General features: G+C 38.2%; 1 protein-coding gene across 1 annotated transcript; it reads left to right on the top strand.

The window, feature by feature from the left end:
• The first annotated feature begins 572 nt into the window (after window positions 1-572).
• Window positions 573-13614, top strand: PDCL3 (phosducin like 3). The gene is made up of 6 exons (XM_070942912.1): window positions 573-679; window positions 4452-4584; window positions 7733-7823; window positions 10733-10876; window positions 11909-12117; window positions 13298-13614. Exons 1-6 carry the CDS (start codon window positions 674-676, stop codon window positions 13441-13443), a joined length of 729 nt encoding a protein of 242 aa, XP_070799013.1. The 5' UTR covers window positions 573-673; the 3' UTR covers window positions 13444-13614.
• The last annotated feature ends 286 nt before the right edge of the window (window positions 13615-13900 follow it).

Here is a 13900-nt window from a genome sequence, read left to right as displayed (position 1 = left end):
ATATAGATGGACCAAACGGCGGTGTTCTTGCTCAACCAAAAATCAACATATAATTAAGAATAAAATAAAAAACGCCTGGGTGTAGCTGGCACAATACACATTAGTCAGTAACTAGCCAAGCCTTCTGGCGTCTCAAAAAAGAAAAAGTCGAGCTGCAAGAGAACTGTGTCTACGATTTATCAATCCATGTCACTGTTGAGCACAAGCACGCTAAGAAAAAGTGTGGATATTAAACTTAATTTCTCGCCTATCATCATTTAATGCAGAGGTCTTCAAACTTGGCAGCTTTAAGACTTGTAGACTTCAACTCCCAGAATTCTCCTTCTAGGAGTTGAAGTCCACAAATCTTAAAGCTGCTAAGTTTGAAGACCTCTGATTTAGTGCCTCATAAAAGCATCTCCTCCGACTGTAAAGCCACCCCCACCCCCACTGTGCATAGCAGAACAAACGCTGCCGGACTACTTCATCATCCAGGCCAAGGGGGAAAAATGCCCGGATCAAGCCTAATAAGGAGAGACGTCAGGACGGACAGTGGGCGGGTTAGAAGCGAGTGTGCAACGCCCGCTTGGGTTCCTCCCACTGATCCGCCGGGACGCGCGTGGGGTTCTCGGTTCGATTCGCCGTGATCTGGGCCTTTTAACGGCGGCAACAGCAGCAAAACCTCCCCTCCAAAATGCAGGTTAGCCAAATTAGGCCGTCTTTTCCCCAAGAAGAGGACAGTCTCGCGTGCCTGCCTAATAGGGGCGGGATTTCAAAGGGTTAGCCGCCGGGGAGGTGAGAATCCGGAAGAATGGCTTGATCAAGCTGGATAGAAATCTTCATGGGTGGGTCGATTTAGCTTTGTATTTCTCAGGTTTGGCAGCCTGGAGACAGGTGGACTTCAACTCTCAGAATTCTGGGAATTGAAGTCCACCTATTTACAAATTGCCAAGCTTGAGAAACACCGGAGTAAGCTACACGTGGTGGTGACTCTTCTGCCTATGTTTCTTTTCGTTTGCTGAATGTTCGTTCAGCGCATGCTCCGAGACCGCTTTTTTGTGGATTGATTGATTTGTCAAGCATGTATAAGGTAACAGGTAAAGAGTATAAACATAATTTTAATACATGAAAAGAGTAAGAGTAAAAAGGAACATTAGGACAGGGACGGTAGGCACGTCGGTGCGCTTATGCACGCCCCTATGCATGCATATGTACGCTATGGATGAGTGTACAGAAGTTGGAAGTATTTATTTAAGAGTGTGAAAGCACTGATGATGTTACCTAGTTTGGGTTAATGAAACGTCTGCAAGCAACCAAACAAGCTCAGAGGGCACCAAAGTCCTCTCATTTCAACTTGAGTTACAAACACTCTCCTTTATAAGTGTATATTCTTAGGACTCTCCTAAATTCTTGCAATAATTACTCCTGTGTTGGGAGGAGTAGAAAGAATAAAGTCTGGTTTTGTTTTCGTTGAACTGCCTTCCTGTTGTACATGATAGGGACAGTGATGGGATTCAAGTAAATGTTCCAAAGGGCAGGCACAATGGCAGAGATCTCTTGGATCCCACCAGCTGGCTGATGCGGCTCACAGCATGCCTTATCTGCTGATGTGGGTGAGGTGGGCCAATCCCAGTGACATGAGATGAGCCTTCAAGTAGCCTTCAAGTAGCCAATATAACCTTTTCCCAGGCTCCCTGTCACACATTGCCATGGAACAACTGCAAAATATTATTGGCTGGTTACCTAATGGTTCAGATGACTGTGATGCAATGAACTAGAACCATGTAATGTTCTCTCTTATCCCTTGTAGCACAAGAAGAGAGGCAGTGCCTGCATTGTGTCTTTCTGCTTCCCCAGTCCCAGGTCTTTTTCATGCCATGAAGCTTTAACAATTGGGTCAAAGATCCAAAATTTTGCACCATATGGAGCACTTTTTGCAGTAAAGGACACTCACCCCCCAAACCCTCATTTTTGACAAAGAGAATCAATCTTTCACCTGCCCGTAGAAAATATTTATACTGTTCAAAAATGGCTTCTAATTTGTATTTTGAAGTTTTATACATAAAAAGGATATAGGTAACTTGCAGAAACAATCCTTTGTTAGTCAAACATGACTCTTGGTGCAAAATAAGAGAGTTGATGCTTCCATTACAAGTACTGGTAATTCTGTACTTAGTGGGAAGTAATGTGTTAAAGAAAGGTTTGTACTCTTTTGAGTTATATTTGTGCCCACAAACAGACTGGTTGACTTCACTCAGTGCACCATTTCTTTCAAAATGATAAACTTGAACCCACTCTATTTGGCTGAGCAGTACAAGCAGATTAGTTCATTACATTTAATCAAGACAAATACTGACTTAACACTTTATTTGCCTGCATAATAAAACTTGGGAAGGAAACTGGAAGGAAGCATGAGGCCTTTCAGCAAAGTGCTGTTCAGCCATTCAGAGGTTGGTTTTTTTTCACATTTTTAGCGGTTTATCAAAATATAAAATGCAAAGTAAAATAGAAAACTAGAGACAAAAGGGAAGGAAAGAAAATATAGGGTAGAGAAGGAAAAAGAAAGAAAAAAGCATTGATTTCCAACTCTCTAGCACAGTAGAAGATAATAACATTAAAATCTTAACTTTTTACTTTTACACAATAGTATATACTAGCCATTTCTATAGCAATAAATTATCTAATCAGCAAAAACAAAATCAAAGTTTTATTTTTTCCCATTGCACGTACAATATTCAGAAGCAATTTCCAAATAGAAAATTAAATATATTCTCTTCTTTGGATGAAGGAATCAATTTAACCATCTCTAGTTTTCCATGCAGAGGTTGTGAGCAGCTCTCTTGGGGAGATGGACAGACATTTGAGTTTATTCTTGCATCTGTAATATCTCATCCCAGCATCTTTCGTTATGATAATACACTTGATTATAGTTGAAAATCCAAGAAAGGTTTATTTAATGTCAATTCTTAAAAGCCAAAGTACATCTCTTGTTGTTACATAAAAGGATGTCACAGAATTGATTTGTTCTTGTTCTTTTTTGTGTGTTTTCATACAGTCCTTACTTCTAGTATTATCACTTGAATTTTACTTTATTGAATTTAGTCAAGGAGAACATGCATTAGTTTTCTGCGGGTCTTTTGACAGTATGAAATGATTAAGCTATTTGATTTCCATGCTTAATACATATTTTCGTCACTGTTATGATTTTGCTGGCATAATGATGGTGTGGTCACTTACATTTCCACTTCTTTATTTTCTTCTATATGCAAATGTTACAAAAAACACTATTGGTTGAAAAATACTACTGTTTTTATATCTTAAGGCATATATTTTATATATAAGGCACTGCAGTTTTACTGTTTTTAGCTATTGGTTGCTTTTCTGTGTTTTTTCCTTATGGAAGCAGGCTTGGATATTTACTCACACACAAAAATTGTCCCTCTGGATTCAACTGAATTGTCTCTCTTAATTGTCTCTCTTTAAAGAGAACTATAGGATTAGCTTAAATCTATTGTTAACTGTTAAGGAATTTGCAGAGCAACCCTTGAGTGTATGCACATGAAAAGTGATTGAGAGTAGTTAGGAAATAACACAGCCAACACACAGATACACTGAGTTATGTTTACTTTCAGGAAATAGTAATAAGGCACAGTTCAATAAACAGTTTAGGTCATACACAGATAAAGCAGTAGATAGTAAAACAATAATAGTCCAGGGATAATCCAATAACAAAGTCTTCTTACCAGTTGTTGTAGTCATATACAATAATCAGTATTTGCAAACAGTAGCAAACACAGCAAAGATATCAGCAAAGAGAAACAAACCAGGTTTGTTGTTAGCTCCCTTTTAAGGACATTGGCTACAGAGCTAACCAATCGGGACACAGTATGATGCAATACAGCACTACAGCAGTCTTAAAACTATATTGATGGTTTATATATTGCCAACCCAACAAGTTAGGTAAAATCATTTCCTAACATTAACCATGCACTGTATCTGTGCAGACATGCAAATTGGGTTGTAGTCATGAGGTTTGGTATTCCTTCTTGCCAGCAATCCACCACCTGAGTGGCGTAGGAGGCTAATGCCTCCTACTAAGGCAGCATTTAACATCCAGCTGCCTGCAATTACTGCGAGTTCAATTCTCACCAGGCTCAAAGTCGACTTAGCCTTCCATCCTTTCTAAGGTGGGTAAAATGAGGACCCGGTTTGTGGGGGCAATAAGCTGACTTTGTATAAATATACAAAAGTATGAAGGCTATTGCTTAACGCATTATAAGCCGTCCTGAGTCTCCAGAGAAGGGCGGCATATAAAAATAAATAAAAATAAATAAATAAATAAATAAATAATGTTTTTCAAAGGAATCTTCAAACTTTGTAGTAAAGTTGGTACAGTCTTAATATGTAGGGAGCCGGAATAAGGTTGTCACATTGGCATCTGATGATGGTGCTCTTATCGTTTTATGTTCTAGGATCCTAATGCAGATACAGAATGGAATGACATCTTGCGTAAAAAAGGCATCCTTCCTCCTAAAGAAAAGCTGAAAGAGCAAGAACAGGCGGAAGAAGAAAAGGAGCAGCAGATCCTCCAGCAAAAATCAGTTGGCAAGTAGTCTAGTTTAGAATGTTGAATTAATATGAAACTACTATTACCCAGATTGTTGGGTTATTTATGATCTCAAAATATAGGAGCTTTCTCACTGCAAACAAAGTACTCATTAACTTCAGTGGCCCTTGTGTAATCATTGTATTTTGGGTTTGTGATGTCTTGGGTGAAAAGGTTTCAAAATTAATTCTTGTACTTGAAAAATAAGGATCAGAAATGTCTATGGAGATTCTCAGTCATCCAGGTCATGGTTGACCCAAAGATGCTTTATCAAGAGGCAATTGGATCTTCTGATTTTTCTTTGAAGACATTTCACTTCTCATCCAAGAAGCTTCCGCCCATCCTTTCATTCCCCACCATCCAGCCAGAGCTGAAGAAGCAACTTGGATGAGAAGCGAAACGTCTTCAAAGAAAAACCAGAAAGTCCAGTTGCCTCTTGAAAAAACACCTTTGGGATAAGGACCAGGAGAAATATTCAGAACTGTTTGTGTTTCTAATGACTGGTTAAATACAGCTGAATTTACAACTGCTGTCTACATTGTAGGCTGGGATTTAATTCTCAGGATATATAATTTATAGACTTTGATCTACATATATAATTTTAATGAAATACAAGTAATCCTCAATTTACGGCTGTAATTAAGGCCAGAATTACAGTGGTAAATCAGGTTGCTTGTTAAGTGGGTCAACGTAATCACGCCCAATTTTACATCCCTTTTTGTAATGGTTGTTAAGTGAATCACCATAGACACTAAGTGAATACCACGGTTATTAAGAGAATGCTGCGGTCATTAAATCAACCCATTGTCTGCAATTAACCTTTTTTTCTGGAAAGTAAATGCCAGGTTTTAGCAAAAAAATGTAATTTGGCTCTGTAAACAACCATAAATGCAGACCAGTTGCTGAGTGCCCAAAATATGATCACATGACCAGGTGGGAGGTTATTGGAACTTTCAATCCAGATCATACCTAGTCTTGGGAGGTTCATTGGAACTTCAAATGGTTGCTAAGCATTTGTAAATGTTGTAAATTGAAGAGTACCTGTATAAAATTAGCGGTGAAGGTACTCTCATCACATGAATTATTTTTATATACTTCTGGTCTTTCTTTTAGTAAGAAATTTGGCAACTACTGTAGATTATAATTTGTTTTTAGTTCAAGTCAAACAGCTCTTGAGAACAACCCTATAGAAAGTCAGAGAAAGGGTATTGTTTTGTAAAGCAAAATAAATAACAATTAGTTTTGTAAACAATACCCTTTGACTGAGAGCTACAAACTGCATATGTGTTTCTAAAAGTCATAGCAATCTTAAAAACATGTCCCTAGGTCAACACTAATGAGTAATCTAGAATTCCAGAGATTCTCTTAGTTGAAAAGGGCATGCTTGCTTGCTCATTCATTCATTCATTTATTCATTCATTCATTCATTCTGCATTCAATTTATATGCCACCCATCTCACTCTTGGAGCAACTCTGGGTGTCTTACAAAATGATAAAAAGATAAATATAAGAACAATTACAATTAAATAGAGAATATAAACCAAGGGGACGGATAGCACAGGACTGTGGTATTCACAGTCATCTACCACCATTATAAAGTGCCCCACTATAACAAATTTCCAAACTTGGCCTGTTTCAAACTAAGGAGAGTAACATATTTAGGAAATCTGCCTTAGATCAACTAATATAACTGGTAAGGTTCATGGGCCTTAGCATGTGATCAGCAGTAAGATTATTGTTTTTGAACCCATTTGCTTGATTCATGGGGTGCTCTTTTCAGAATTAAAAATTCTTTTATTGAGCAAGATTGTCCCCCTTGGCAAAGATTATAATTGCCTTTCTTATTATACGTCATTTAGAAAAGAAGCAGATGATTGCTGCCTAAAATAAGAATTGGCTCAGTAGGAGCAGTAGCCTTGTAGCAAATGAATACTCCCAGCAAGTTAGTTGCAGGAGCAGAGTTAATGAGATGGCATCATTCTGAGGGCAATAACAATTAGGTTCAAGTCTGTGTAGAAGTGATTCACTTTTCCTTTTGCAACAAGTTTGTTATATGAACATCTAGTGGAGAGAACTGTGCCTAATTTAACAAACCATCATTTTCACAGCATGGTCAGTACCAGGATTTCCCATCTTTAGCAACTTTAAAACATGTGGACTTCAACTTCCCAAACCAACAAGTCCACAGGTCTTAAAGTTTGCCAAGTGTAGATACTCTACACCACGGGTGTCAAACTTGCATTGTCACGTGACGTATTGGGACTTTTTTCCCCTTCGCTAAACCGGACGGGGGCAGGCCAGCATGTGACGCATCCGGCCCGTGCGCCGCAAGTTTGACACCCCTGCTCTACACTATCCTACTGCAAAGTTTCTTAATAAGATTCACCTATAAGCTCACCTGGAATGATATTGAAATTGACCCCTCATCTGTTACTTCCCTAGTTTTTGGACCTCCTCCCTTGCAGAAATGAGCCTGGCACAAATATTAATATTAATATTTATTATTAATATTAATAAAAATATTAATATTTTTAAAAGCCTTTAAACCATTTTTGCTTATTTAAACTATTGGTTAATATTACTGTTTTTTATTGGATTCAGTTGGCGGCTTTGACTTATACCCAATTTAAATAAACAAATATTAGAAAGATAAGGATGAAATACATAAGATCCACTCCTCATCCTGCCCTACCCCTTGTGTTTTCTGACTTTCTGAAATACGAATAATGTTCCTACTACCTGGACCCATGTTAAATCAGAACCCTAGATGATATGAATTCTCTCAATAACAGAGAAATAAAATTCTTCTTTAGGGCTTTTTGCAGAGGTCGAGAGCGCAACAGATGGTACAGGAAGAATGCAAGATTATGCTAGCTAAGGGACAAGATTTGGTTCTCTACATATGTTAGTTCCCTGAGACTTATTAGAAACTATTTCTGCCAGCACAAAGGTGTACAGAGCAAAAATGTTGGCGACATAACATGCAAGCTGTCTTTAAAGGGCTTCTATTCATAAAATTTACATGATTCACATTCAAAAGAGATCTTTGTGTGTAATTCTGTATTGTCTACAGTCTGAAATTTGTCCTTGGTAAAGAGTTACCGAATTCTTGTTTGTACTGATGGCTCTGTATTTCTCCCATATCAGTTAAGACCTATGAAGATATGACTCTGGAGGAACTTGAAGAAAATGAAGATGAATTCAATGAGGAGGATGAACGTGCTATAGAAATGTATAGGTTAGAATCTTTTGTTGAATGTGCCATAAATAAGATATAGTTATAATTGGAAATTATTGTTGATGTTGTAAAGAACTCTGGATAAACTTTCCAGTTTTAGCCAAGTCAAACCTCCTTCTATAACTTATAAAATAACCATTTGTATACCAGTAGTCCTTGTTTTCAGACTGCCTCAAAGCAGCCATTTGCAATTAAAACAACAATGAAAAAATAACTTTAGAAAGAATACTTGGAATATAACCTTTGAAGGTCTATAAAGCAAAGGAAAGCTAAAATTAGATCATAAGTATAGTTGTGGTCTCACTTAGGGGCTGCCTCAATTAGTGACCAAGTTGCCAGTCTGAATTATTGCTAAATCATTGCTATTTGTATGTACAAATTCACAGAAATAGTGCCTGCATAAGTGTAGTCTAGCAGTGAGATCACACTGGCACTCAGGTCTGTACAAAGCATTTGGAAAAAAAGAATGGTTGGCAATATATAGGATGTATAAACAGCTTGTTTCAAATTCCTAAAACAGCCACATCTTTTGCAAGGATTGCTTTGGAAATTGTTCCTATGTTCTGCTCCAGCTCCGGATTTCCGAGGATATTGACACACACCAATGGTCCTTATCAAATTTATTAAGTAGCAAGAATAAACAAGACCCGCAAAGGTTGGCAACCAGCCCAGAAAGCAAGATATGATAAACCAAAATACTCTGATTATAAATACCAGTTATTTCCAGCAAAAAAAGCACTAGCTGCGTGCGACTTAAATAGGCTAAGGGAGTGGCCAATTATCCTCAAGCCCTACTCTCGAGTAGACCTCCTCCTCCTGAGTAGCCACTCCTGCCTTTTGGAAGCCCTGCGTGCTCGAGCATTGAGGAGAGGCTTCTCCACTTTGCTCTCTCCACTTGAAGGAACCTCTGGAGGTTCTGAAGGCCCTGGCTGAGTGAGGCCTCTGGCACCACATCCTCTTCAGCCTCCTCGCTGTCTGCCACGAGTGCGGGCTGTGCAGGCTGCTGGCGCGACACCACACCAGCCTCCTCTTCCTCGGAATCAGCCACGATCTGTGCAGGCCACTGGCGGGCCACAACATCCTACTGTCTCTAGGTGCACTGAGCAAAATAGCTGTGCGTACGTATGCCAATGTATCATAGCATATAAGAACAGAGAAGCAGAAAATTCATATCAAATTAATGGATATTATAGAAGATATCTATAATTTACAAAAACAGAATTAAGTGAATTACTCAAAAATTAGAGTAATTTATATTATAGTTAAACCAGTCAGATCCATAAAAATAAACAGGTATCTTGTATGTGCAATAAACCTTCAGTTCACTTTGATAGCGCCTGACACAATAAGGGACAAAATGAATGGAACAGTGAATTTAAAAAAATATTTGCTCTATAAAAGATGTATTTGAAGCTTTTGTCTCTAAATAAATAAAACATTATGATATTGGCATTCACTCAGGAAGAAACCTAACCTCAGTAAATGTATTATGTAGCCAACATCATCTGGGAAATTATATTTCCAAATCAGAAATTGAAATGTTATAATTAAAACAAAAATTAGATAAATTAGAGGGTGTTGCAGTAGTGTCCTTCCTTGGATATAAGCCTCTTTTAGCAGTTTAATTATAAGTACATTTAAGATAAATGTTTGCCTGTGCGGTTCATAAACTTTTAGCTGGATCAGCGCAAGTACCATTTTTTTATCCCCTGAAAGCACTTGCTCAAATTTTTTAAAGGGCCTAGACTTGTACTTAACTGCCAATGTTATATAATGTGTATAATATTTTATAAAGTTTAATATTGGGATGATAAGAAAGGTACGGTATCTGTCAGATACCTAGGACAGTCTGTGTCAAAGTGGACAATACATGACTGGCATATAAAACAACTTTCTGACTCTATTATGATCTATAAAATCTGATCTTTCTCTTTTACAGTTTGGGATTATTGAATCTAAGTGATGATATTTAAACAGTTAAAATCTAGAGCCAAAATTATTGGATATACTGCAGTTGGTGATGAAGACTTCCCTGAATCTGGGGACAAGTTGCATCTGGAGAGTAGTTTTAAACATCTTTTTTTCCCCATTCTCTACTACCCTTAATATTTCTTTATGCCTTGTTTTAATCTCTCAAAAATATTTATTCTGTTTCCCTGAAAATAAGACCTCCCTGGATAATAAGCCCAATCAGGCTTTTGAGTGCATGGGCTAAAATAAGCCCTCCCTGAAAATAAGCCCTCCCCGAAAAATATTTAAACGCATGCGCAGCCGGTCCCGCCTTTTCCTCTGGTTAGGGTTAGGGAGACAGAGCTGGAAATCACGTAAGATGCCAAGGAGAGCCTCGTCTTGCTCCACACGCCCTAAAATAATAAGACCTCCCTGAAAATAAGGCCAAGCGCTTATTTCGGGGGTTCAAAAATTTATAAGACAGGGTCTTATTTTCGGGGAAACACGGTAATTTTCATCTCCCTTATATTTTGATGTATAAAGGGGAAGAACCATGGTTTATGACATAATGTGACTGGTAAACCTTATTACTGGGATTTGTTTAAAAGCAATTTGTTTAAAAGCAAGACATAGTTTCAGAGGATAAATGAACTACTGGTAGCTTTAAACAGTTTGTTATCTTTTAAATACTTGCTTGCAATATTGGGATAAAAGCATTGCCCCACATCCATTAAAATTGTCAAAGTTTTATTGCGATGTTACGTATTCGATCTCCTGCTAAATATGGTCTGAACGAGGAATTATCACTCTGGCTAGAAATTCTGGGAATAGCAGCCCCAGGCATCTGAAGGACCCAGATTGGAGAAAGCTGGCTCTGTTCTGAATAACTAAACATTTTTCTATAAAGAGGAAATATTTATATATGTATAAGTTTCTTTTCTTGATTCTATATTGTGCAGGCAGCAGAGAATAGCTGAATGGAAAGTGTCTCAAGCAAAGAATAAATTTGGACAAGTTTTGGAGATCTCAGGACAGGATTATATTCAGGAAATTACAAAAGCTGGCAAAAATATCTGGGTGATACTGCATCTTTACAAGCAAGGGTAAGCAAGCATTTCAAGGCTTTTTGTCTTCCTGGATAATTTTTCTCTGGTAGATTGGATCATTGTGCTACGGTATGACAATACTGCTAATTGCTGTCCAAGGAGAGGCATTAAAAGTATAATTTCTCTTTTTATGCCTAATTCAGTTGCAAATTAATAGAGGTTGCAATAGAGCCGTGATGGCGAACCTATGGCACAGGTGCCACAGGTGGCACGTGGAGCCATATTGGTGGGCACGCGAGCATTGCCCTAGCTCAGCCGCAGCGCACTTGAGCGCAGAGGCCAACTGATTTTCGGGCCTTCTGGGCACACTGGAAGTTGGCAGATGGGCCGTTTCCGGCCTCCAGAGGGCCTCCAGGGGGGTGGGGAAGACCGTTTTCACTCCTAGAAAGCCTCTGGAGCCTGGGGAGGGGGAAAAAACGGGCCTATCGGGCCCACCAGGCCATCATGTGCCAAAAATGGGGAGCACGGGGTTACGCCTGCATGCCTGGGGGGGTGGGGCGCATTGAATTGTGGATGTGGGCGCGCTCCCCCCGCTTTTGGCACACAACAGCAAAAAGATTAGCCATCACTGCAATAGAGGTTGCAATAATCTTAACCGTGTGGAAATGTGGATGGTTTCCTATTCACATGAGAGATCCTCTTCCCTTCTTCTCAACGTACAAGCATTCATATAGTGACCATTCTAAATTACAAATGCATTGAAAAAAAGTAACTTACAATCAGTCCTCACATTATCCCTGTCACAATGACCCTTGGTCACGTGATCAAAATTAGTTTATTTGGCAACTGCCATGTATTTATAATGGCAAAAAAAGGTTGTAAAATTGGGTATGACTCACTTAACCACCTTGTTTAGCGACAGAAATTGTGGTCCCAATTGTGTTGAGGACTACTTTAATAGGCAGTCTGCTGAAACTTGTAGATACAGTTCTGTTTGTAAACAGTAGCTACAAATCATGAATATTGCCCGTTATGGACATTTGTTTTCTTTTGCATATGGGTCTTTTTTTTTTCTTTCTTCAAATTTAGTATTCCTCTCTGTGCCTTGATAAACCAACACTTAAGTGGACTTGCCAGGAAGTTCCAGGATGTCAAGTTTGTCAAAGCTATTTCTACAACTTGCATACCCAACTATCCTGATAGAAACCTCCCCACAATCTTTGTCTACCTGGAAGGTGACATCAAGGCCCAGTTTATTGGGCCACTGGTATTTGGAGGCATGAATTTGACAAGAGATGGTGAGTGTCTATTTCTCAATAAACAGAATTCTTTTCTACACAGAAAATTGATTAAGGTAGTCTGCCACTAAACTTCAGTGTATTCTTACTTTCCTTCCTTAAATAATCTCCATATCAAAAAAGTTAAGGTTGCAAAAAATAAATCTATTAAATAAAAGAGGTTTTGGTTTTTTGAGATAGTGGTCCTCCTTTCCTTCTGCTTTACCAGTTACTGTATATGTGTTCCTATATTTTCTATCAATTGAAGCCGTTCTGAATTGGTATGGATAAATGTTGTGCTAGTTTTTAAAATTGATTGATTTGAATCTTAATAAAAAATGTTTAGCTCCCTTTTTTTCGGGAGCTCCAATTGCATCAGCATAGTAGGCAAGACTTGTTATATTTGGCACATCTTGGCAATTGTGTATGATGCATGTAATCAATGCTTTTTTTGTAGGAGGAAAACTCTGATTATTAACATCAGTCCTTTTCTAGTACATGTTAGATAAACTATTATACAAGCAAAATGAACATACTTTTCTAACATAGAAATAGGAATGAGTGCTCCCCTCTTAATGTTATCTACTTCATTTTGTTCTCTTATCCCTTCCTCCCCCCAGTACTTTAGTCACTTTAATCATCACATCTGTAGAACTAGTCTGAGTAGAAAATCCAGATCATGCTAATTTTCTTTTTAAGCTAACATAAATGAGATTGACTGATTAGGTTGCCCACAGAGTTAACAGTGTGATATCTGATTAACTTGTACTATTGACTTGCTTCCATTTCTGGGATGTAAGCCAGTGTGAACATGTGCAATAAAAACCTGCTGCTACATGGAAAGTGTCTGTTTTGTTGCTGTAAAGAAATAAGCAGGGAATTGGGTGTTTATGTCTTTGAGCTCTACAGAAGATGCCCCCCTCCATTCCAAACAGTTGTTGCAGTTCCAAATGAATTGCAAACAAGATAAAGGAGGTGAGATGAAGTGTCCATTCTTGGCTAGCTGTAGCATGTCAGTTAATGTCCTGAAGGCTGCTTCAAGGAGTTCATGTAGAACTTAGCATTATAGTAAAAGTGGAAAAGAAAACAACAGATGGAATTGTTCAGAGGGAGAAGGAACATGGTGATACTTTCTTCTTTCCAACTTCACAAGGCATTCATAATGTGTCATTTCTTCCTGTTGTTTATCTCTTACATTTAGAATTAGAATGGAAAATTTCTGAGTCAGGTGCCATTAAGACAGACCTGGAAGAGAACCCCAGGAAACAAATTCAAGATCAGATGATGACGTCCATCAAGTGCTCTGTTCCAACAAAGAGAGAAGAAAGTGACTCAGAGGAGGATTAAGGCCTCATGTGCAGCTCTTTGCTGTGCCCAATTACTCAGAATTGCTCTTCAATGAAACCAGAATATTTATTGCTATAAAATAATGTGTTTTATTTCAGCCTAACAAATATCGATGATGGTAAAAAGAAACTTCATTATTCATACAGGAATAAAGTAAAAGCAATTTTTAAACTTGGCATGCCATTGAAATCACTTGTGATGGACCATCTTACTTACAAATGTGGTATCTGTTTGGACTCTTACCACTAAGTGTGGTATACGCTCCTCTCTGCTGCAGTGTCACTTTAGGACTTGGTAAAAATTGTATGATAAATTTTGGGGGAGCTACATTGATAGCTGTAGGCCTGTATTGATCAGTTTAACCTAACCTGCAGTAGGTTAATATTAACATAAAGTTATCTAAATCAGTGGGTTTATCTGCATATTTGTTTAAAAATCCTGAAATCCGATCAAGTAC

Source organism: Pituophis catenifer, unplaced genomic scaffold (genome assembly GCF_029215685.1).
Source record: "Pituophis catenifer annectens isolate HBS135680 unplaced genomic scaffold, rPitCat1.0.hap2 SCAF_4, whole genome shotgun sequence".
Classification (NCBI taxonomy): Eukaryota; Metazoa; Chordata; class Lepidosauria; order Squamata; family Colubridae; genus Pituophis; species Pituophis catenifer.
This window is presented reverse-complemented; position numbering and strand designations above follow the sequence as displayed.

Excerpts from the sequence above, each read along its gene's own strand:
- PDCL3 (XM_070942912.1), top strand. Across the intron at positions 4,585-7,732 it reads CCTCCAGCAAAAATCAGTTG|TTAAGACCTATGAAGATATG; the intron begins GCAAGTAGTCTA and ends CTCCCATATCAG. Across the intron at positions 7,824-10,732 it reads CGTGCTATAGAAATGTATAG|GCAGCAGAGAATAGCTGAAT; the intron begins GTTAGAATCTTT and ends TATATTGTGCAG.